Source organism: Taudactylus pleione, unplaced genomic scaffold (genome assembly GCF_031769625.1).
Source record: "Taudactylus pleione unplaced genomic scaffold, aTauple2 ptg000397bl, whole genome shotgun sequence".
NCBI classification, from domain to species: domain Eukaryota; kingdom Metazoa; phylum Chordata; class Amphibia; order Anura; family Myobatrachidae; genus Taudactylus; species Taudactylus pleione.
In genome coordinates this window covers 1178031-1201523 of record NW_028284799.1, presented here as the reverse complement: position 1 = coordinate 1201523, position 23493 = coordinate 1178031, and the positions used below count along the sequence as shown (strand labels likewise).

Below are 23493 nucleotides of genomic sequence, written 5' to 3'. Positions count from 1 at the left end.
CCAAGCAATGGCAAGTAGCAAGACAGCTGTCCCGGTAAACCAATGAATGAGCAATGCGCACCGCAAAGGAATCAAAGACTCCTAAAGGAGTTTACCGAACAGTCCAAAGAACCAAGGAAAGGTTCGAAGGAGCCACCTGGTAAGAACTAATGGAGATAGCACACAGTGGACGCCCTAAAAAAAAATGTCTGAACCTCTGGTAGGCGTGCAAGCAGTTATTGGAGGATAACCGACAGGTTGGATACCTGTATCCATAGGAAGAGGCCAAATGCCCCCAATTCGCAGAAAACAGAGGATTCAAAATAGCTGGAATGATCTGGGGAGGAAGCCTCTAACCACACTCCCCAAGAGGTCCAAGTTGCCAAGAGGTAAGAAATGCATAGCAAGGCTGATGGAAGTACAGGCTCGGAGACCAAAAACCGCATTATATCGCTGACTGAGAGGTGGATAGAGCTGCGTACTACGGCCGCCGTGGCCAAGCTAAGCCATAAGGATCACCATGCTCTCTTCTAACTGGAATCCGTGGAGCATGAACAGTGGAAGAAAGATAAAGAAGAGTGGAAAATTCCACTGTACTGCCAGAGCTACCAAAAGGAGAGCTCTGGGAACTCTGAAGTTGGAACAGTATCTCAGTAACTTGTATTTATGCGAGACACCATGATCTCGATGTCAGTCAGGCACCAATGATCACAAGGCACTGAAAAGCATCAGAATATAGAGCCCACTCACCCGAATGAACGACCTGGCAGCCTAGGAGTCATCTGCTGCAGGAGAACTGCGGGAAGGAAGGCCACCTACAGAGGCGAAAGATGACAGTCCACCCAAGTGGGGGAATGGCTGACCATCTTAGTAGCAACGCAACTGAGAGCGCCACCCAGATAGCTTATGTGGGCAACAGGTATCCCACTGTGGGGGCAGACCTGGACCGGACTACTTAAAAGAAGGGAATTCCCTCAGCTTTAAGTACCTGGGGTCAAGACCAGGGGGCTGCTATGTTTACAGGTGTCTGCCTTTTAAGAGCCAGGAGACTCCAGTTTTCTGTACCAAGGACAGGACCTAGCGCTGTCAGGCCTGTGCTGAGCCACGCCCCTGCTGGTTAGCATTGGCCACTCCTGTACTGAGTAGGTGAAAGCCTGTGATAGGGATTCCTCTGCCATCATGGTATAAGAACACAGAGGTCTGTGGAGAAAGTACATTAGTACACAGCTCTAGAAAAAGGTTCAACAGCTATGTAAGATAGTAGCACCCACCTCCTTGGATGCTTCAACCTTGGAAGCCTTTTAAAAGCAGTCCAAGTGTATCCCCCACACAAAAGTTATAAAAACAGTGATGGTGTAGATTACAGGGTTGTGCCGTGAATGATAAAGCAGCACAAAGAGAAATAAGTGGGGCTATAGAGAGAGATAAACTCAAGTCATACTGATGTTAAGCAATTTCTCTATGACTGAGACAGTAACAGCCCCATCACTGTTACCTATAGTACAGTGGCATCCTCGCTTTACTGATGGGGTACTTAGACAGATATAAACACATACATATATGCGCATATTATAGATATATACCGATACATACATATATACACACACATCCACAAATTATTAGGACATAAATATAAAGTACCTCAGGAAAGATGCACACAACATTCAAGGCACAGAACCAATGGGTGATAATAGTGCTCAACAAACCAGCCCTAAATAAGGCAGGACTAGCTATAGAGAGGTATACATGGAGACAGGAGCCCAACTACTCTCCAGAGATGTGTTGAAACTTGCTATTTGTAAAATGGCTGCCCAGCATTTTTCTATAGAAGCAGAGAGTTTTGAGAGAGAGAAAGCAATTCTACTGGGGACAGGTTGTCTGCTATGAGCAAGTGCGCCCAGGTGTGGGGGATGGGGGGGGACAGGAAAAGCCAGACCTCCCCCCCCACCTCTGGTGTGGACCCCAGGGACATGGCCCTCACCGCTGCCACCGGCGTCCTGTTAGCAGACATCCTGGTGGTCTAATGTATGGAATACGGACACCCTACCACTGATGGTGGTCTTCGCACCAGCGGTGTTAAGCCGCGAGCATGCTCTTACCTGCCCCTAGTCGGCATCCGGCTGCGGCCTCGGGAGCGGTGTTGTGCTGGCCCTTCCCGGAGACCAGCAGCAGAAGTCACAGACCCAGTCGCTTGTGCTGACGCCACCGACACTGGGGATGTTGGAGCGGCAGTGATGGCGTCATATAGGACGCCCTGCACTGCTCGCTCTATGTTATAAAAAAAAATAGGAGAATAAAATTAAATAAAATAAAAGTAACAGGGCGCCACTTAAAAGCAGCCCCCACAAATGGCCCCCGCTCCTGCTTGACACCAAACTAAAACTGCTGGCTGGAAAAATCAGTAACTATTTGGTACCCAGACTCTCCCTCTCCAGGCTATACCCAGAGTGATCCCTGTGCCCCCTAGATTCTGCTGGTAAATAATAGTTTTTATTACAAAAGATAAAATCTGAATTATGATAACCAGGTTTCAGTTATAAAAAATTTAAATAGCAAATAAAGGAGAATTAGTTGACAAATTCAAGCAGAAAATCAACTTTCGGTTGGCAAATATAGTGAGACAGTTCTTTTCTTATTTGTTGAGACATGTTTAGAATCTTTATACCCTTACTGCAATATCACAATGTTATTTTCCATCATGAAACATTAGCATATCATCTTATCATTTGCGAAATAGGTTTTTGTGGGTTCAGTTCCCCTTTGGATCAGCTTTATAGAGTACATGAGACTGCTACTTCAGTGATGCTACAGAATGAAGCCTTCAATTCCAGGTCACAGGCAGCAGATATACAGTAGTTATTAAGTAAACAATATATCCCTTTTGCAAGGCCAGCAAATTCTAGAGAAATAATATGGGTGCTACCTTCTTGGCATAACAGTGTTCAAGGACATCCATAGCTTGTTGATGGTCTGAAGGATCCTGCGTGGCACACCAACATTCAGGAGCTCGCTCATATTGGCAGTGAGAACTTCTGCATAAGGGATAAGGTCACTGGCACTAAGCAAAGTCAAGTGCTCTAGAATTTGCATCACTTGTGTATGGTTGCTCTGTAGTAGTAGAAATGCTAAAGAAGAAAAATATAAATTTTTAGAGAAAGACTTAATAAAACAAAGTAAAACACGCAAAGACTGGTAAAAATATGCATTCTCTTTCAGCTTACTATACACAGAGAGAAACGGTATTGGCTTGCTGGCTTTTTTGTAACTTTCTAAAACCTAGACAGCAGAACATCTAATAAAATAGATCACAGAAAGAGAAATAAATAAAAGAAAAAAAAACTAATTTTACAATATACAATTTAGCAAGTTTCCAATTTCATGTCCAGTGCCCATGTGCGACTCTGCTGGTGTTCTTCACAGCCATCATATGCCCTCCAGTAACAATATGAAAATGTATTCAGCAATAGCTATTGCAAGATCCTAAAATTTTACATCTTACCCAACAGCTGCATATTCTGTAGTATTCACACTTTGTGCCCCCTATGCTTGTAATTACATTTTCCACTTTGATCATATTTACTGTATATTATAATATGAAGCACAGAACTATAGAAAGCACCTTGTTTTTATGGAAACTGAATTTTTGCTCTTACCTGTAAAAATCCTTTTCTCTGAGTCCATGGGACACACTGGAAACATGGGTATAGGTGGAGCTGGAGCTAAAGTTTGAAGCAGCACCATAGGCTACTTCTACCCTTTAACCCACCCCCTGCATCCAGCAGCCAGTTAATACTAACAAAGCCAAAGACCGGGAGTAGAAGGAGAAGAGGACAAAGCCAGGCACACAGAAACCAGTCACAAAAAAAGGGTAGAAACCCTGTGACCTTAATATATGCCAGAAACCATACACTAGCCAGATAGGGGACTCCGAGAAAATAATTTTACAGGCAAGAACAAAAATCCAATTTTCCAACTCTCTTACATGGGGGGACAATAGAACCATGGGATGTCCTAAAGCTGTCCCCTTAAGGGAGGAACCGCTCCTGTGCTGTGAGGAGGACCTGTTGCCAAGACTAGTATCTCAAGAGGCGAGTGTCCAACATGAATCATCTGATGAAGATATACATAGGGGACCACGCAGGCAACTGGCAGCATTGTTCCACAGTGGAATTGCCCATCTCCCCCCACCTAGCCAAAGTCTTTTTGTAAGCAGGCCATCCCCGCCGGACTGCATCATAACAGACAAAAAAAGTCAAATTTTCGCAGATTCTCGGTCCGAGCCACATAGATTCGAAGAGCTCGCACCACATCCAGGGATGTAGACTAACCATCGACCCTAGACAAGACCGGCACAACCAGAGGATGGTTTATATGAAAAGCGGAAACCACCGTCGGCAAGAAAGACTGCTTCTTATTCAGTTCTGTCCGGTCGTCATAGAAGAGAAGATATGGGGAACGGCAAGATAAGGGTCCCAGCTCCTATACGCGTCGCGCAGAAGCCAGCGCCAACAAAAGAACAGTCTTCGAAGAAAGATATTTGAGATCCACCTCCTCCAAGGCCTTAAACCAGGGATGGGGATCCTCCTGCAGGGGAGCTTTATAAGGCCCGCGGAATCATTTGGTCTGGCCCTCTGAGCTTTTTTCAGCTAGCCTCATCTGGCTAACAGGGTGCCTAGAATGGCACCCTGCAGCCAGAATCTATGCAGCAGTGCCACCTGGAGCGTCCTTCGGATGCTTCAGACGTTCACACCGCTGCCCTTACAGCTCCCCGGAGCATTCTCAGTATACTCCGGGTATTGCTGTAATAACCGGTGATTGTGTCTCCGCCCCCGTGTGACATCACGTGGAGGGGGCATGGCCTGAACCAGGCCGGCAAATAATGTTATATATCTCAAATTTCTGGAAGCAAGGCCAAACGTTGCTGGAAAAAAATAGATAATGTATTGACCAGTACCTTTAGCGATCCCAACCTCAACCCTTCCTCCAACCCCGCTTGTAAGAAGAGGAGGAGACGGGACAGCCAAAAGGATAAAGAAGGAGATCCTTTACGGTGACACAAGACCTCCAAATTCGGTATTGAGCAACCGTAACCAGCTTCCGGATCCAAAGCATGGTGGGAATAACTTTTTCCGGGACACCTCTGTGTCTTAAGATCCCGGTTTCAAAAGCCATGCCGTTAAACGCAGACGCGGTAACCCGTGGTGAATGAATAGACCCTGTTGAAGAAGATCCGGTCTGAGTGTTAGAGGCCTTTGAGGGACGCAGAACATCAGAGTAGCAGATGCGACGCGCCCAATTCGGGGCTACCAGGATGACTGTGACGGACTTGCGCTTTTGCACCAGTGGAAGAAGAGGAAAAGGTGGAAAAAGCTAAACCATACTGTACAACCAAAGAGCAGAAAGCGCGTCCACCTCCTCCGCTGCTGGATCCCTCATCCTGGAACAGTAGAGTCACAGCTGGTGGTTTCGATGAGAGGCCATTAGGTCTATCTGAGGCCTGCCCCAACGCTGAACCAGATGCAGAAATACCTCCGGTTGAAGGGCCCACTCTCCAGAATGGAGATATTTGCGACTGAGATAGTCTGCATCCCAGTTCTCAATGCCGGCAATGAACATGGCGGAGATTGTGACTATGTGTTGCTCCGTCCATAGCAGTATGCGACTGGACTCCCGCATAGCCAACCGACTGAGTTCCGCCATGACAATTTGCTGCGACGTTGTCCGACTGCACACTGACTGCTTGTCCCTGTAGAAGAGAGGACGCAGCGAGAAGGACGTTGTATACTGCTCTGAGCTTCAGTACATTGACAGGAAGGAGAGCCTCCTGGCATGACCAGTGACCCTGAAATTGGGTGTCCAACACCACGGCCCCCCAGCCCCGAAGGCTGGCATACGTGGTCAGAAGAATCCAATTCCAGATTCCAACCGGCGACCCACTGTGAGATGACCCTCTAGAGTCACCAGAGCAGAGACACACGGGTTTGAGGGGACAGCCAAACCATTATGTGCATTTGGAGGTGTGATCCCGACCACTGGGACAGAATATCCAGCTAGAAAATCCTGGAGTGGAATCTGTCAACCTGAATGGGCTCGAAAGAGGCCATCATCTTGCCCAGCAGGCAAATGCAGAGATGAATGGATACTTTCTTTGGTTTGAGTACCATCCTGACCAAAGCCTGAATAGGCTGGACCTTGTCTATTGGCAGAAACACCCTCTGAAGAGGTATCAAAGATCATACCCAAGAACTCATCCCTGATGAGTCAATGATGCATGGTCCCGAAGTTTCTCCGCTAACGGGGCCTTGATGAGAAGATATATATATGTGTGCGGGGTAATTCAGGGGACAAGGGTTTTTGTTATAAGACGGAACGCTGACTGAAAATCTACAGCGCGTGTGAAGCCATAATTTATTACCCTGACAGAAGCTTCATGCTAAAAGGAAAATACAAACCGGTGATGCCCTAAACAGATGAGCATTGATGTTATTTAAGCAGTAACACCAGTAACATTAAATTTATGTAATATGTGTCCCTTAACACCCTTTGTAGAGATAACAGCTGGATATTAACAATAGGGGTGTGAAGATCCTACTATATTAACAGCACCAAGACATCTATTTATTCACAATTCTCTAAACTGATATCTGTTTTATGGGTAATAAAGACCCCAAATAGGATAATTAATTTTGAGATACTAGCACCATATACCAATGTGCTTTGAATGTGTGGACAAAAGATAGTCTGATTCTTTATCAGCTGCTTATTTTCTATTTATTCTGACACTTCCTATTTGAAACATATGTATCAGCTTTTGTGGAGGAGCAATTCTGTATCTAAATAGGAAGTGCTCATACAGTGTGGTTTGTGTGTTAGGGGTATTTTACAACTGACAATAACTCATTGCCACTGTCTACACTCAAAATCAATTTTGACTGATTAACATATCATTTAATTAAGTTGTATATACTGGCAAAGTTTACCTATATGATGATGATGTAATGCAACCACATTGATTGTAAATTAACATTCACACCTAACTCCTCTATAGTTATCATCAGTGTCAATAAATGACAGTGACATATTGATTTTGGATCCTCTTAGAGGAGGTATGAATTTGATCACATATACTAAGTACAATGAGTGAAGGGTATTTATACCCATAATATTGGAATAATTATTCACAGTCACAGCACACAGTAAATCAGTGTTTTTTTTACATTTATTTGATCTTATTTTTAGCTTTAATATTTCACTTCACATAGTGATTTAACAATTAGAGTAATTACAACTGTTACATTTATATTTGTTTCGTGAGGCATTAATTCAATACACTTTTAATATCAACAAATAAAGGTTATATTTTAATATAATATTCACAGTGTGCCAACAAAAAAGACATTCTTTTTCTCTTCTCCCTTTGAGATTAGTGTTGCCTGCAGGAGAAGACATTATACACTAATGCCGATGAACAGACCTGATAGGAGCCTGTGAGGAGATACCAGCAGAGGGCACATAAATAACCCGTGGAGAAGACTGTGCACTAAACTGTGAAGCACATGTTATTACATATGTGGATTCATCATCTCTACAGGGAAACTGCACATTTTGTGAGTAACTACAGAGAGGTACTTTAGCAGGAGTAAACCAGATCGGTAGGATAAATGAATACTACTAGTACACAATATATACAACACTATATAATATAGGAGAATAGGATTGTGCGTCTTGCCGCTGTAACCTGAGCTCTAGCTCTGTTTACACAGTTAAGTCACAATATTTAGCAGAACCACAACAGCACCCTGCGCACAGAGAAAGTTCAGTCTGCACAAGAAAAACCAGTCCGTGTCCTATACAGCCAATACCTATATCAGGGCCGAAACTAGGATATCTGTCACCCGGTGCAAGGCAATAATTTTGCGCCCCCTCCCTTCCCGTACCTGGATTTTGTCCTTGCTCCTCCATATGGCAGTGCACTACTCAGACGTCCCTGGTATAGTGACTTACATTATTCCACACACCATAATTCCCATTACACATTATGCCACACACAGTAATGCCTATTACCAAAGTGCCACTTACATATTTCCCCGACACCATTTTAAGCCCCACAGTAAGGCTTCTGATTACTTTAAAATTACCTGCTCGTTGCCAGGGGGTTTCATGCTCATTGCCAGGGGGTTTCATGCTCGTTGCCAGGGGGTTTCATGCTCGTTGCCAGGGGATTTCATGGCAGAAGATGCAGCTTTCAGCATCTTCTCCCGGCAGCACCAGCGTTCCCAGCACTTCCGGGAATGCTGTGCGCATTGCGCTGGCCTGACACCAGAGGTCCAGTAGGACCTCTAGCATCTGTCTCCTCCTTGGCGGTGGCCATTTTTGAATGGCCATTTTCTTAATCTGCAGCCCCCAAGCCACCGCGAGTCAGCCCTTTTTCACCCCCTACATTCCAGCACCCGGTGCACGTGCACCCCCCCCTCCTAGTTGCGCCCATGCCTATATAGGTGAGGTAGGGATAGAGACACTTATACTCTAGCACCAGTATGCAAGTTTAGTTCCTGGGAGGATTGCTCTCTTCATAATAAAATTAGTTCTGGCACTGGACTTGAACAGAGATAACCAAGTTCTGTCAGGTCTTAGAAAGTAAACATGTGACCACATATACATTAGAAGCAATCAGACACACTGTCCAGACTGTTTCAGGTTTGCTTATCTAATGCACACTAGCCTACTGAGCTTTTTTACTCTGCTGTATAGTAGGAATGGCCAGTAACTTGAAATGGCTGCCTAATGAGGTGAGTGCTGGGACCTTTTGAGATCTGCCCTGTGGAGGGAGCACGCCAAAATGGGTGAGGGGCGAGGAGCGAAACGGGAGATGCCTTTAACTTATGGCTGACCCCCAGGAACTTGTCGTAATTTTCAATGGCGTCCAGTTACAACTATGTCCTTGGTGATCCAGTGGGAGGGGGATCACCGCTGTTCTAGCTCCCCACAGCGCGAGGAGCCTCTTCCTTGTCCTGTTACTCTGTCCGCACCATCCCCGCTGTGTGCTCCAGGGACCGGCCAGTGTCACTGACCCAGTCGCTAATGCGCCAGACACCGGAGCAGGCAGATGTAGCGGCTACCATGAGCGCTGCCTCTGCTCAAGTGATAATAAAAATAAAACAATCAGCTTCACCCATGGAAGAAAGAGAAAACCAGTTAGAGAGACCCCCGGGAGCACTTCTGCAGCAACACACACAGCCAAATTACAAAGCTTACCTTCCTGCAGCTGTTTGGGAGAATGACTTTTGGCAGAGTTTGTCAGCAGCATCCTTCGTAGGAGAGCATCTGTCCCAGTAATTTCCTCTTCACATATCCAGTCGTCCACTATGCACAAGTGAGGATAGTTAGTTGCAAGTAGGCGTAGTAGGGCAGAGTGTAAGCCTAGAGAAAAGATAAACACAAAACTTTTGGTGAATATAAGATAACAAAATGTAGCAAAAGTATAGAACCATACTAAACAGAAATGCTACATAAATGCTAAGTGTATTCTAAAGCAGTGGTGCTCAACCTGGAGTACTAGTACCCTTAGGGATACTTGCTGCGATGTTCATGGGTACTTAAAACATTTTCTGTAATGGTCGGGAGGGACACCCAGGTGATAAGACACAAAGGGAAAGCAGTGCCCTAGGGATCTCTAGCCCTATGCATCCCAGTAGGACCCTGAAGACAAAATGAAAGTATGCTCCTGTATCACTATTAAAGAAAGCATATGCAGGCTCTAGTTTTACTGTCAGTTTTTCATCAATTGTAATATGTAAAATCTACAAGTAAAATTAGTTCTATTCTTGTGACACATTGCTTTTATACATTGAGGTACCTAAATATATTTTATCTAATAGCAATTATATTAAGTACAAAAGTTTTGTTTTACAAGCGTTTGGGGTACAAATAACGCAAATGGGCTGCCAGGTGGGTACCCAGGTTGAAAATGATGGAGAACCACGGTCTTAAAAGGAAACACCACACAAAAGGCCTGCTTCATTACGGATCGCAACTGCAATTACGCACACAGACCCACTGCAAAAATATGCTAATGTTTGCAATCGCAATGCCGTCGCAGCCTAACTCAAGGAAGCCCAGTTCCCCCTACTCACATCCGTAAGACGTAGCAAAACCATAGAGTACCATTGGAGCCTCACGCACAATTTCAGAAGGACAGCTTTCTCAGAAATCTCGTTGCACGCAGTGGGAGCTCAAGCTGCATATACCATGGCAGTGGCTAATTTGTGCACGCACCTGTAACAGCGTTCAAACGCACGGACACGCCTGCGTTTCGCCGACCTCCCCGTCACCACCCCCAAATGCTCACTTCCTGTCAATCACTCTGCGTAGTGTCTGCGTTCGCACTGAGACCCTCGCGCACTGTGTTGCGCTGTGCGTATGCATCAATCGACTGACTGCCTGCATAGTCACCGTTGTGATCAGTAATGAATCAGGCCCAAAGTGGCTTTTATCCCCTAAGTAAGCTCTTCTCCACAGTGTTGCCTAAAGCACAATTTCACTGACATCTATAGCCTGGCGCAAAAACTCAAAAGCATCACCTGATCATTCAGAGGTCTACACACAACAAAAGCAAGTTTCTGGGTTATGGCAAACTTTTCTTGTGCATCAGTTTTCATAAAAGTCCCCATAAGCTATTAGCATGGCTGACAAAATTATAAAGGTTTCACCTTGGATGCAACCCACACAATTCAATCACCATATTCCAATAGATTTATGCTAAAGCCACTCAGTGATATAAGTTCACATCTAATACCATAATACCACAGCATTCCCATCCTTACCTCCTAGTTCCTGCTGAAGGTCTTGTGCTTGTCTAATAAGGTATTTTATTGGAATCTGGTCCATTAAGGATGAAGAGTAAGACTTGGGTTTCTTTTGCATAGCAGCTGTAATTCCAACACAAAATGATAATGATTTTAGGTAACTATTTTTGCAGGTTTTTTTCTTTTGTTCAGTCCAATAACTGCATATATACTTATAGTGACTACCAACAAAAGCACACATGAAACCAATAACAGTACAGATGTGTCCTCATACACCTAGCATCTATACGCCATACAGGGCAAGATATCCGGCACAATTGAGAGGAGTACCACACTGTACTTTAAATTTAGTGTCTTATACACATCACAGAATCAGGGAAAAGCTGCTCACAGTGTACTAGAGATACTAGGCTGTGAATTTTACTGCACAGAAAATGGTTTTAAACATGTACAAAGTCGCAGATAAGCAAAAGGTTGCACACAGATGTACAAAAATGACAGTGGTCTGCGTACAGTAGCAATACAGCTTTGTCACTTCCAGTAGTGTTATTTGTGCAAATAAAGCCACATATTGAGAGACAAGGTGCTCAGCTCAGCAGTGTCACCTAGTACCTGGTGGCAGCGAATGGGTTATATGGTGTAATTGAAACCACAGTGTAAAAAGGACACGTCTCTACATCAGTATATACAAGCACAAACATTCATATTTCGAAGGACATGGACACTAATTTTATTGGACAAGAGGCTTCATGGTTCCAAAAGTTAACTCCTGGATTGCATGCTTATAAGAAAATGATTTTATACTGAAAAATATACTTTGCTTTTTTTTTTTCAAAAGTGTTATGTCAAAAAGTCTGCTAAATACATTCTCTAGCAGAGTTTGTCTGGCTCTTCCGCTACCCCTACAGATTATAAATGTTCGTGGAGTCAGGTGAATACATCCTAAATTGCAGTTTGAAGTAGATTTTTGTGCTAGTTGAATGGAAAAGCTATTTGCGCTATTCATTTCACCTCCAATGATACAGTCTTTCTGATGTATCGGTGGGCATAGGCAGAGGACTACACATGCCCACAATGTCAAAGAAGAGGAATCTATAGGAAAGAAGGCAAGTGCTATAGACACTAAGCTAGAGATTGCATCTAGGGAATGACTAGACATCTTTAAAAGCTACATTTGCAAGGGTCTGTCTAGAAACTAAAACAATGTCTAATCACTTGTAAAAATATAATAAGTTTTAAAAAAAAAATAAAGTCCACAAAATGAGGACTTCTACTTTTAGGAAAAAAAAAAAAATCAAAAGAGCAAGAAGTGGAAAAGTATCAGTCAGCATGCTTAATAAATCATGCCAGAGATTGGTTTAATTAGGTCTCACTGAAACTCTGGGTGGTAGTGGAGATGAAATCAGCAGGGCCCTTTGATCTCCAAAACCTCATATGGCTTCTGTGTTTCTGAAGCAGTCAGATCTGCGAGAGTCGAAGGCAAATGTAGCTACTATTATTGCTTGGTGTAGGTTAGTTACAGCTGCGGAAGATAGAACGCTACCTTCTCCGTGCTCTGTCTCTAAAGAGTATAGCTAATCTAATTCCAGATCTTCCAATGTACTCTTTCAGTAGAGGGATTTCCACATTGGGAGATGTCCGATCTGATAGTTGACATCGGATGGAGTTACTATAGGGAGGAACAGGGACACTCTGACATGTATAGTAGAAGTATAGACCTTGGTATACTTAACTCTCCTCAGTGTGATCCTTAAGGAATTTGTTTTGTTGCTATAATTCCATGCTGTGTACTTTTCCCCGGGTTAATTGACTAAGTTGTGTAATTCTATTTGGGTTTAGCCCATTCTTTGCACTGTACTTCCCTTTCTGTATCCCCGCTTTATTTATGTATCCAGTATGTCAAAATTCATAAAAAAATCTAATGTTTAATAAAAAATAAAAAAAAACAAGAGCAAGAAGCATAACTATTTAAAAATGAAACTACCAACCTAACGTCTTAGAATTAGCCAGAAGAGCTTCTTCGTAAGACAGAAGGTAATAGAGCAGCAGCAGTTGAGTGGTTATTTTGTGGCATAGGCTGGAACGTGAATTCTCCCCCATTTGACCCTGAAAAACGTTCAGTATTTCCTGCTCTGTGATTGGTTTGTTTGTGGCTTCCGGGCTGGATTTGGATGCAGGGGTGATGATGGAGTTGATGTATACATCAATAAGAGGGAGAAGCTGCTGATGCAGAGGAGTGGTTGTTTCACAAAGTTGAGTATAGATCCAGTCCTAGCAAAACAAAAATTCACAATGTTGTTTATGTATAAACTGTCATACAAAAGTGTCTTAATAAATTATTTAAATTTACAGTACAAGATTATCTGGTTCCACTTATCCCACCATAATTGTTGCCCTGAAAAAAAAATAAGAGATATGGTAAGACCTTACCCTTTGTTATCTCTATTTCTACTAAGTCCATAGGGATCCACAGGAGACCTTGGGGTATAGGCGATGAAATCAGTCTCAGGCACCTCAATAGTTAAACTTGTGCTCCCAGGATGCACCGGGCCCCTCTCCTATACCCCGCCCCCACCCAAGCCAAGGCACCTTAGTTTCGTAACAAGCCAATGACCGGAGGAGGAGAAGAGAGAAGAAAGAATTTCTGGAACACACAAGTATCACACTCTCACATTCAGAAGGAGACGGAAACCGGTGACCAGAACACAGCCCAACTGCAGCACAGGTGCTACAGGGTGGGAGTCCTGTGGATCCCTATGGACTTCGTAGAAATAGAGATAACAAAGTTTAAGGTCTTAGCATATCTCTTATTTTCTACTGCAGGGTCCATAGGGTTCCACAGGAGACCTTGGGGATGTCCCAAAGCAGTCTCCTTAAGGGTGGGGACACTCCTGTGAAGAGAGGAGAATCCGCCGCCTGAAGGAGGCATCCTGAGAGGCAAAGGTATCGAATGCATAATACCTTAGGAATGTATGGACAGTAGACCAAGTGGCTGCCTTACACAGCTGAGGCACCAAGACGAGCTGCCCACGAGGGACCCACAGACCGAGTAGAGTGAGCTTTGAGAGAGGATGGAACAGGAAGGCCCTCATGAATGTAAGCCTCCGATATTGCCAGGCGAATCCAGCCTGCCAACATCTGCTTAGTGGCAGGCCATCCTTTATTTCGGAAACCAAAAAGGACAAACAACGAGTCCGACTTCTGAAATGAGTTGGTACGGTCCACATAGGTCTTTAGAGCCCGTACCACATTCAAGGAGGCCTCACCAGCTGAGAGGTCTGGAGAGTTAAAGGCTGGCACTACAATTTCCTCATTAATGTGGAAGCTGGATAACACCTTAGACAGGAAAACGGCATGTACGAAAAACCACTCTGTCCCTATGAAAAATCAGAAAGGGGGGGACGACAAGAAAGAGTCCCCAAATCTGATACCCTTCTGCCCGAAGCAATGGCCAGAAGAAATACAGCTTTCATAGTAAGCCATTTTAAATCCACTGAGCCCAGTGGTTCAAATGGCGGTCCTTGTAGAGCCCTAAGGACCACAAATTTAAATATAAAAAGCAGCGCTAAAACTTTAAATCATTTATTTGGATAATACCAAAAGTACATAAATCACATAGAACAACACTAAATGACATTTAACCTAAAATTGTTACTTGCAAGTAGGACAATTTGTAAAGAAAATAACAATAAAAATAATAAAAAAAATATTAGAAGAGGCACTATTTAAGATGAAAATAGACATGCATGTCAAAAAATTTATGTAGACTTAATGTCCTCAATATACACCTGTGTCAGGCAATATAGAATAGACTGCACCAAATGTAAAGCACTGGAATAAGTTCCGTGATATGGCTGGAAGATTCACCTCCGCCCAAGCCAGGATGCGGGACACTTCCACTAGTGCTGCCTGACTTCGAGTGCCTCCTTGGCGGTTTATGTAGGCCACTGTGGTGGCGTTGTCTGACTGGACTTGCACGGGATTCCCCTGAAGTATGAGCCATGCTTGTTGAAGAGCCCTTAGAACCACCCTTAGTTCCAATATATTTATTGGCAGCAAGGACTCCTCCATTGTCCACCTTCCTTGGAAGAAGTGTGGACCTGTCACTGCACCCCAGCCCCGGTGACAGGCGTCCGTCGTCAGGACGACCCACTCTGGAGTCCAAAAGGGGCGGCCCTTGGTAAGGTGACTTGTATGAAGCCACCAAATCAGAGACAGATGTACCTCCGGAGACAGTACCAACGTCTGCGTTCTTATCTGGCGTGGATATCCATCCCATCTGGACAGGATCAGTGTCTGTAGAGGCCTGGAATGGAATTGGCCATACTCCACCATGTCGAAGGTCGACACCATGTAGACCAGCAACTGCGTTGCCGAGTGGATCGACACGCGGCAACTGCGCAGGCAGCTGCGAACCCGCTGCTGCATCGTGGTTATCTTGTCCCTAGTTAAGAAAATCCTCTGTTGTTGAGAATCCAACAAGCCCCGAGATGTAGACTCCTCTGTGAGGGCGTCAGTGAGTACTTCTTCCAGTTGATCAACCAACCATGGCTTTGTAGCACTGTCAATGTCAGTTGCAGATGCTGAACAAGCAATTCCGGAGACATGGCCAGCAATAGCAAGTCGTCCAGGTAGGGTAATAGACGTATCCCCTGCATCCGTAGTCGGGCCGTCATTACCGCTATAAGTTTGGTAAACACCCTGGGTGCCGTGGACAGTCCAAACGGCAGGGGCTGAAACTGGAAGTGTTGTTGTAACACTGCGAATCTGAGGTACTTCTGGTGAGCCGAAGCTATCGGGACGTGCAAGTTGGCATCCTGTATGTCCAGAGACACCATAAAATCCCCAGGTTCCATAGCCAGTATAATTGACCGCAGGGTTTCCATCTTGAACCGGGGTGTTCGGAGGAACTTGTTTAGGGACTTTAGATTCAGGATAGGCCTGTATGTACCATTTGGTTTTGGAACCAAAAAGAGTGGAATAATACCCCGTTCCCCTCTGGGGAATAGGTACTGGAACTATAACTCCCTGTAAGAGCATAAATCGAACCACTCTCTGCAGTTCCAATGCCTTTTCCTGATCCATCAGAATTGATGTGGAGGTCTGTTTTGGAACGAAAGGGCGTACCCTTGAGAGACCACTTCCCTTACCAAAGTGTCTATTGTGGTATGACACCAACACTGGGCAAACTGAAGAAGTCGGCCTCCCACCTTGGGGTCCCCCAAGGAGAGGCCCGTCCAGTCAGGCTAAAGGTTTAGCCTCGGGCTTGGCAGCTGGACGCCTAGCACTCCAGGTCTGCTTTTTGGGCTTTGTGACTTTCTTAGTTCCAGAAAGTCTGGGAAAGGACTGAGCCTTGGCCTTACTCTGAGGGCGGAAGGTCCGAAATTTCTGAGTTCCAGAACTCGAGGGTAATGGGGCCGAAGGTAAACAGGCAGACTTGGCAGCCACCAAAGAGCCTACAATTTTGTCCAAATCTCGACCAAAAAGTACCTGGCCATTAAAGAGTAAACCTTCTAACCCTTTCTTGGACTCAGCATCCGCCCTCCAAGATCGCAACCAGAGAGCATCTAGCTGACACTGCAGCCGATGAAATGCGGGATGTTAGCATACTAACATCCAGAGCAGCCTCATTCACATATGTGGCTGAATCTCTGAGGAAACCTACCAGTTCCACTTGTTCATTGGTAGCTTCTACAGGCAAGGACGAATCCAGGGCATTAGCCCAACGCTCCATTGCCCTGGCCAGCCAGCATATAGCCATAGCTGGCTTAGCCACTCCCCGTGAAAGAGAATAAGTGGACTTTAAGCATATTTCCACCTTCCTGTCCATGACATCCTTTAATGATGACATGGATGGCATAGGGAGTGTCGCACTTTTAACAAGGCGCGTAACATGAGAATCCACCTGAGGTGGAGTTTCCCATTTAGAGAAATACTTCTCCTCGAACGGATAAGTGGTCTCCAATCTCTTCTGTGGCTGAAATCTCCTGTTTGGAGTTATCCATGCTTCTTCCAAGTGTTCAACCCAGCTGATCAGACAGCGGAAAAGCTGTCGCTGAACTTTTAACTTCTTTAAAAGTAAGAATGTGTGGATTTGGCTGCTGGGGTATCCTCATCCCCAATATCCATGGTCACACGGACCGCACGGATGAGGCCGTGCACATATATTTTGGACTTGGGCTCCGCCTCTTTTAGAGGGAGCTCAGATTCAGATAAGTCCTGTATTTCCCCATCATCAGTCGACACATCATCCTGATAGGAAAGAGATACTGTCTTCCCAGTCTACGTACTAACAGAACGTTGGAAAGGCTCCCCCTGTAACACCTCCATCAGGTTTTGCACCGTATTGGAGAGTGTATTAACCCACACAGGTACCGACTGTGTTTGGTAGGGAGTAGGTTGTAAAGGTATACTATGAGCCACAGCTAACTGTCTGTGGGTCCGTTGTGATGTAGATGGCATAGTAAGCTGCGGAGTGTGCCCCAATGGTGGGGTCACTGGTGGTGCAGAAAGCCGACCCACCAGGGTATTTACTGCTTGTGCAAAGCAAGCCCATGGAGGCTTTTGAGAAGAGCTAGGCCCAGCAGGTAATCCTGCATTCCTGGTACACAAGGTACACAATCCTCCCACAATAATCTCTCCCTCTCTTATTCCAGCCCAACATTTGTTGCAGGACTGTGTGAGGGGTAGATCAGCCTGACCAGACTCAATGCCAGTACCAGTGTCAAACTCCTCAGTACAACAATCGTTTGAACTGTGAAGTAAATTAACCCCTGAGCAGCACGGTCACCGCAAGGGCTAGTGAAAGAGAAAGTACAGGGATAGATAAAATGGCTGACAGAGAAATACAGGCAGACAGCACAGACACATACAATGCCAGGAAAAACCTGCACTATATTGCACTATCATCAACTAGCTAGACCTTGTGTCTAGTAGGAATAGTGCTACATACACTAACCTGCGTAGAGGAGAGGTATGTAGGGGGGCCCCGGCCCCGCAACTCCCGGTGAGACCAGCGCTTCAGCACATATAAAATGGCCGCCGGACTCATAGGGGGTGTGTCTGAGGGAGGAGAGCTGCCTGCAACCGCCAGACCGCAGTGGAAAGGCGCGCAGTGCAGCGGTGGAGGGGTCAGCTGTGCAGTACAGGGAAGGCCCACTCCCCTGGCATGCTATTAAACCCCGGGATGCAGACAACGTCCACACGCTGTGGCCCACTATCCCTGATGGTATAGTGTCAGAGCAGGCGCAATGCCTGTTAACACGCGCAGCCGCTTCCACAGGACCCCCATCTGGGAAGCCTACAGGACTGTGCTGTCAGCGGACGCCCGCTGCTTACCTTAACGTCTCCCATGAAATCCGGCCACAGTCCTGGGCGTCTGGGGGATTTTGATAGCCAAAACCCCCAGACACCCAATGCAATCCCTGGCGCCATGCCAGCGTCTTAGTGCCGGCGGAGTGTCGGAGTGGCAGCATGGGCGTCCGCTGGACCGCCCCTGCTGACCACTCTTGTAGTTTTTAAAAGTTTTCTGGGGCTGTCATGCAGCCCCTCTTGAAGTGACCCGACTCCGTGCCGAGCACCTACTTAAACTGAAGTGCCTTGGCTTGGGGGTGGGGTATAAGAGAGGGGCCCGGTGCATCCTGCGAACACAAATTTTACTATTGAGGGGCCCGAGACCGACGTCATCGCCTATACCCAAGGTCTCCTGTGGAGCCCTATGGACCCTGCAGTAGAAAAGAAGAGTTATGGTAAAACTTACCTTGATTAGCTCTTTCTTCGAAGTCCATAGGGTCCACAGGGAGACAATAGGGTGTAGGTGGGACCTGGGGGACTGGACACCAACAGCAAAGCTTTTCAATCCCAGTGTGCTCCAGTCCTTCCCCCTATACACCTGCCCACAGCCTGAGGGCAACTCAGTTTTGTTAACAAGCCCAAGGCAGTAGCAGGAAAGGAGAGAAGGAAGACTGGTACACCGAGGAATCACACTGTCACACAGAGAATGAAAAAAGTGACCAGGAGAAGAAAACCCAAAGCCAGGTTGCCCACGAAGGAGCCACAGAGCGAGTAGAATGAGCACAGAGACTGTAGTCGGCACAGGAAAGCCCATCTGCATGTAAGCCTGCGAAATAGTCATGCGAATCCATCTGGCCAGAGTCTGTTTATTAGCTGGCCATCCCTTCTTGTGGAAGTCCGAATCCGGATAGAAGCAGTTCGGTCCGCGTAGATCTTTAGAGCATAGACCACATCCAAAGAGGCCTTATCTGCCCAGAGGTCTGGTGAATTAAAGGCCGGAAGCACAATTACCTCAATCAGGTGGAGAGAGAAACCTCCTTGGGAAGGAAGCCTGGGCGTGTTAAAAGAACAGCCCTGTCTTGATGAAATATCAAAAAAAGGGGGAGCGACATTAAAGCGCCCCTAAATCCGATATCCTACGGGCAGATGCTATAGCCAGAAGAATCAGAGTCTTCGCAGTGAGCCATTTGACATCCACTGATTCCAAGAGTTCGAATGGAGGTTCCTGAAGTGCTTGGAGCACCACTGACAAATCCCATGGAGTCACAGGAAATACAAAAGGGAGGTTGTATCTGTAGGACATCCTGCATGAAGGTGTGAACATCCGGTATAGGAGCAATTCTGCTCTGAAACCAGATAGACAAAGTGGATACCTGCACTTTCAGAGATGCTAGGGGGAGGCCTAGATCAAATCCAGTTTGAAGAAAGGCAAGAAGTCTAGAAATCTGAGGGTCATAGTTTCTTGTAGCACACCAATGGAAATATGCATGCCATATTCTGTGGTAAATCCTGGCTGAGGCTGGTTTACGTGCTTTTAGCATGGTCTGGACCACAGAGCTGGAAAAATCCTTAGCCGTTAGGAGGGCAGTCTCAAGAGCCAAGCTGTTAAAGACAAACAGGCTAGGTCCGGATGTAGACGTTGACCCTGAGACAACAGGTCTACTGGTAGAGGAAGCTGAAGAGGAATGTCTATGGAGAGCCTTTGAAGATCGGAGTACCAGTGACGTCTGGGACAGGCAGGAGCTATTAACATGACTGTGCCTCCCTCCTGTCTGAACTTTCGAAACACTCGAGGAAGCAGGGATAATGGAGGGAAGAGATACGCTAAATGGAAGTTCCATTTCACTGACAATGCATCTCTGAAGGCCGCGTCGGGGGTCCTTTGTTCTGGCTCCATAAATTGGAAGTTTGTTGTTGTGTCTGGAGGTCATGAGATCCACCTCCGGAAGACCCCATTTGTCTACATCCAGAAGTCTTCCAACTTCTAGTGAAGACCATTCTCCTGCATGCACGTTGTAACGGCTGAGGAAATCCATCTCCCAATTGAGAATCCGTGAGATGGCTGGGAGATTGCGTTCAGCCCAGGTGAGAATGCGGGACACTTCGGTCATTGCTGACTGACTTCAAGTGCCCCATTGGTAATTGAGGTAGGCCACAGCCGTGGCATTGTCGGACTGAACTTGTACTGGCCTGTTTTTCAGAATATTCGGAGCCAGAGTGAGAGTTCTGTAGATGGCTCGAAGTTCCAGAATGTTGATTGGCAACACTGCCTCGACTGGTGACCATTGGCCCTGGAAGAAGTGCTGGCTGGTTACTGCGCCCCACCCTCGGAAGCTTGCGTCCGTGGCGAGGAGAGTCCAGTCCGGGATCCAAAAGGGACAGACCCTGGTTGAAATGGGAAGTCTGTAGCCAACAGGTTTGGGACAGGCGAACCTCTGGGGGGAGGCTCATCGTCTGGGATTTGAGCAGATGGGGTAGCCCGTCCACCTGGAGAGGATCAGGTGTTGGAGGGGCCTGGAAGAAACTGGGCGAACTCCACCATTTTTGAAGGTGGACACCATTGATCCCAAGCAGTCTGCGTAGTCTGTGCTGTAGTGCTGAAATCTTGTCTGCCAAAAGGAAGATTCTCTAAACTCAAGAGTCCAGGAGGGCTCCCAAATGTACCAACCGTGCATTTGTAGAAAGGCAATGGTTACCTGCAGATTGTTGTGAAAAGTCTCTGGGGAGCTTGCCAACTCTCAAGAGAATGACTAAGCATGGGAGGAGTCTGTCCCTTGACAACGAAGAGAGGCCGCCATAACTGCCATGATCTTGGTAAAGACCCGAGGTGCCGTTGAGAGGCCAAACGGCAGAGCCTGAAATTGGTAATGTTGCTGCAGTGTAGCTAACTGGAGATATTGTTGATGAGAAGGCGCTACATGTAGGTAAGCGTCGTGAATGTCTAGGGATACCATAAAATCTCCAGGCTCCATAGATAGAACGGAGGGTTTCCATACAAAATAACCAGGGGAAGAAGGAAAAGGGAGGGGGAGAGGATCCAGGAGATAAACTACCGCACAGGTATGGCTATCACTAAGAATTAGAGGGTCAAAATACAAAAAGAAGAATAAATCTGAAAGGGCTATGTACACAGGTGTTCCTCAATAAAAACAAATTAATGGTGGAATTAGTGGTGGTGCTACTCAGAGTAAACGACAGTAATGCAAAAATCAAATGGATGACCTGCAAGACTATTATGGAGCACTCTTATAGCCTATACGAGTATTTCAAATAAAATATAACTTTTAATATATCGAAAAAAACTTATTAAAATGGACTTACAAGACAGACAAAAAATGGAAAGGTGTGTACAGTATAATGTGATAAGATTAATACTCGAATATGCATTATTTACCTATCACACTCCTTTCGTCTCCCACCTACAGCCCAGTAGTTCTCTCATTCTTTGTCCAATGCACTCCAGTGCAAGACAGTGAACAGTAGAGACGAACAGCGGTAACAGGGATACGTTACTGTCTGTTTCCAAGGGTTACTGTGGAACACATGTCTCACTCCCCACTCAATGCCCTAGGTAAGATGGGAAACAGCAAAACTGTGGAATACAGGTCATTCACACCCTGACTATTACTTCTTCCTTACAACTGGTATTGATTGAGTATTTCTCTAACGTGACTAATATCACCAAGGATATTTTCAAAATGAGAATGAAGGTTCAACTTCACTTGTTTTTCATGAAACCGGTTTCCATACAAAACTTGGGCACACTGATAAACTTGTTCAGAGACTTGAGGTTGAGGATAGGCTGAGGATAGCCATTGGCTTCTGAACTAAGAAAAGGGTAGAATAGCCCCTTGTCCCATTGTGAAGAGGGGACCCAAATTATTACTCCAGAATTCAGTAAGGACTGAATGGCTTTTTGGAGCCACAGGGCCTCTGTTGAGTCTGATGGAGGTCCTGTGCAAAAGAACTGTTGAGGGGAGGGGTCGCCTCAGGAAGGAGAAGGCGTATCCGTGGGAGACCACTTCTCTTACCCAGGCACTGACGCGGTTTGATGCCAAACTTGGGCGAATTGAAGAAGTCGGCCTCCAACCCTGGGAACCCCCAGGGACAGGCCCGCCCTGTCAGGCTGCATGCTTATCCTCAGACTTGGCAGGTGGATGTCTAGTAGCCCAGATTTGTTATTTCCCTAGGCTTGGAGGCCTCAGCTGATGTCTGTTGCCGTGGTAAGGACTGACCCTTGGCTTTGTCTTGAGGGCGAAAGGACCGAAAAGATGACGTCTCCGGCTTTGTATTATATGACGAGGGCAGAAACGCCGTCTTGTTAGTTGCCAAAGTAGTCACAATTTTATCCAATTCTGGACCAAATAGGAAGTCACATACAAACACAGAAAAAAAACATTACATGTCTTCAATGGGCACTAAAATCAACTACACAGACCACAGTGGCTGGTAGGATATAGCGCTGTATAACCTGACCCGTGGGAGAGGTATACAGGGAGACTGGACCCAGCGTTTCCCAGAGACCTTGGTCTGCTTAATGCAGCCTTCTGTTATAATGGTGGTTCAGCTCCTGCCGGACACCGTCAAAAACTGAAGTGCCCTCAGGCTGTGGGCGGGGTATAGGGGGAAGGGCCGAAGCATCCTGGGATTGAAAAGCTTTGCTGTTGGTGTCCCGTCCTCCAGGTCCCACCAACACCGCAATGTCTCCCTGGGAAGCCCTATGGACCCTGAAGAAGAAATAAGGAAATGTATAGAGGGAGAAAACTAGTCACTCATCAACACATTTATATGCATACATTATATATATATATCCAATTAGCAGTGTATAAAACATCATTACAGCATATATCAAAACCCCAAACCAGCCTATAATACTCATCCCCCTAGAATGGTTTATTGGAGGCAACAAATACCAACAACACATACACAGCAGAGAACTGCATGTCACATAATTATTTATTTATTTATTTATTAACAGTTTCTTATATAGCGCAGCATATTCCGTTGCGCTTTACAATTGGAAACATTGATAGAACAAAACAGGGTAATAACAGACAGACATAGAGGTAAGAGGGCCCTGCTTGCAAGCTTACAATCTATAGGGAAACAGGCATTGATACACAAGGATAGGTGCTATATATATTGCAATTTGGTCTGGCCAGAATGCAGAGTTTCTTGGTGGGCTGCTTGATCCAGTCACATAGGAATGTCGGCAAAATGTCAGGAGTATGTGAAAGAAAGACAATATGTGAGGTTATGTATGGACTGTGAGAGGGGATGTGATAAGACATGGAAGCTATGAAGGTTATGTGGTCGGTTCTGGAATCTGATAAGCTTGTCTGAAGAGGTGAGTTTTCAGGGAACGCTTGAAGGATTGAAGAGTAGAGGTAAGTCTTATTGTGTGTGGTAAGGCATT

General features: G+C 45.8%; 1 protein-coding gene across 1 annotated transcript in view; it reads right to left on the bottom strand.

The window, feature by feature from the left end:
• The window catches only part of INTS2 (integrator complex subunit 2), a 95175-nt gene that overhangs the window by 12679 nt on the left and 59003 nt on the right, over nucleotides 1-23493 (bottom strand). The window contains exons 14-17 of the mRNA XM_088446348.1: nucleotides 12773-13055; nucleotides 10803-10907; nucleotides 9235-9399; nucleotides 2903-3104 (exon numbers count right to left, since the gene is read on the bottom strand). Of these exons, the coding sequence (XP_088302474.1) occupies nucleotides 2903-3104; nucleotides 9235-9399; nucleotides 10803-10907; nucleotides 12773-13055 (755 nt within the window). The remainder of the gene's footprint in view (nucleotides 1-2902; nucleotides 3105-9234; nucleotides 9400-10802; nucleotides 10908-12772; nucleotides 13056-23493) is intronic.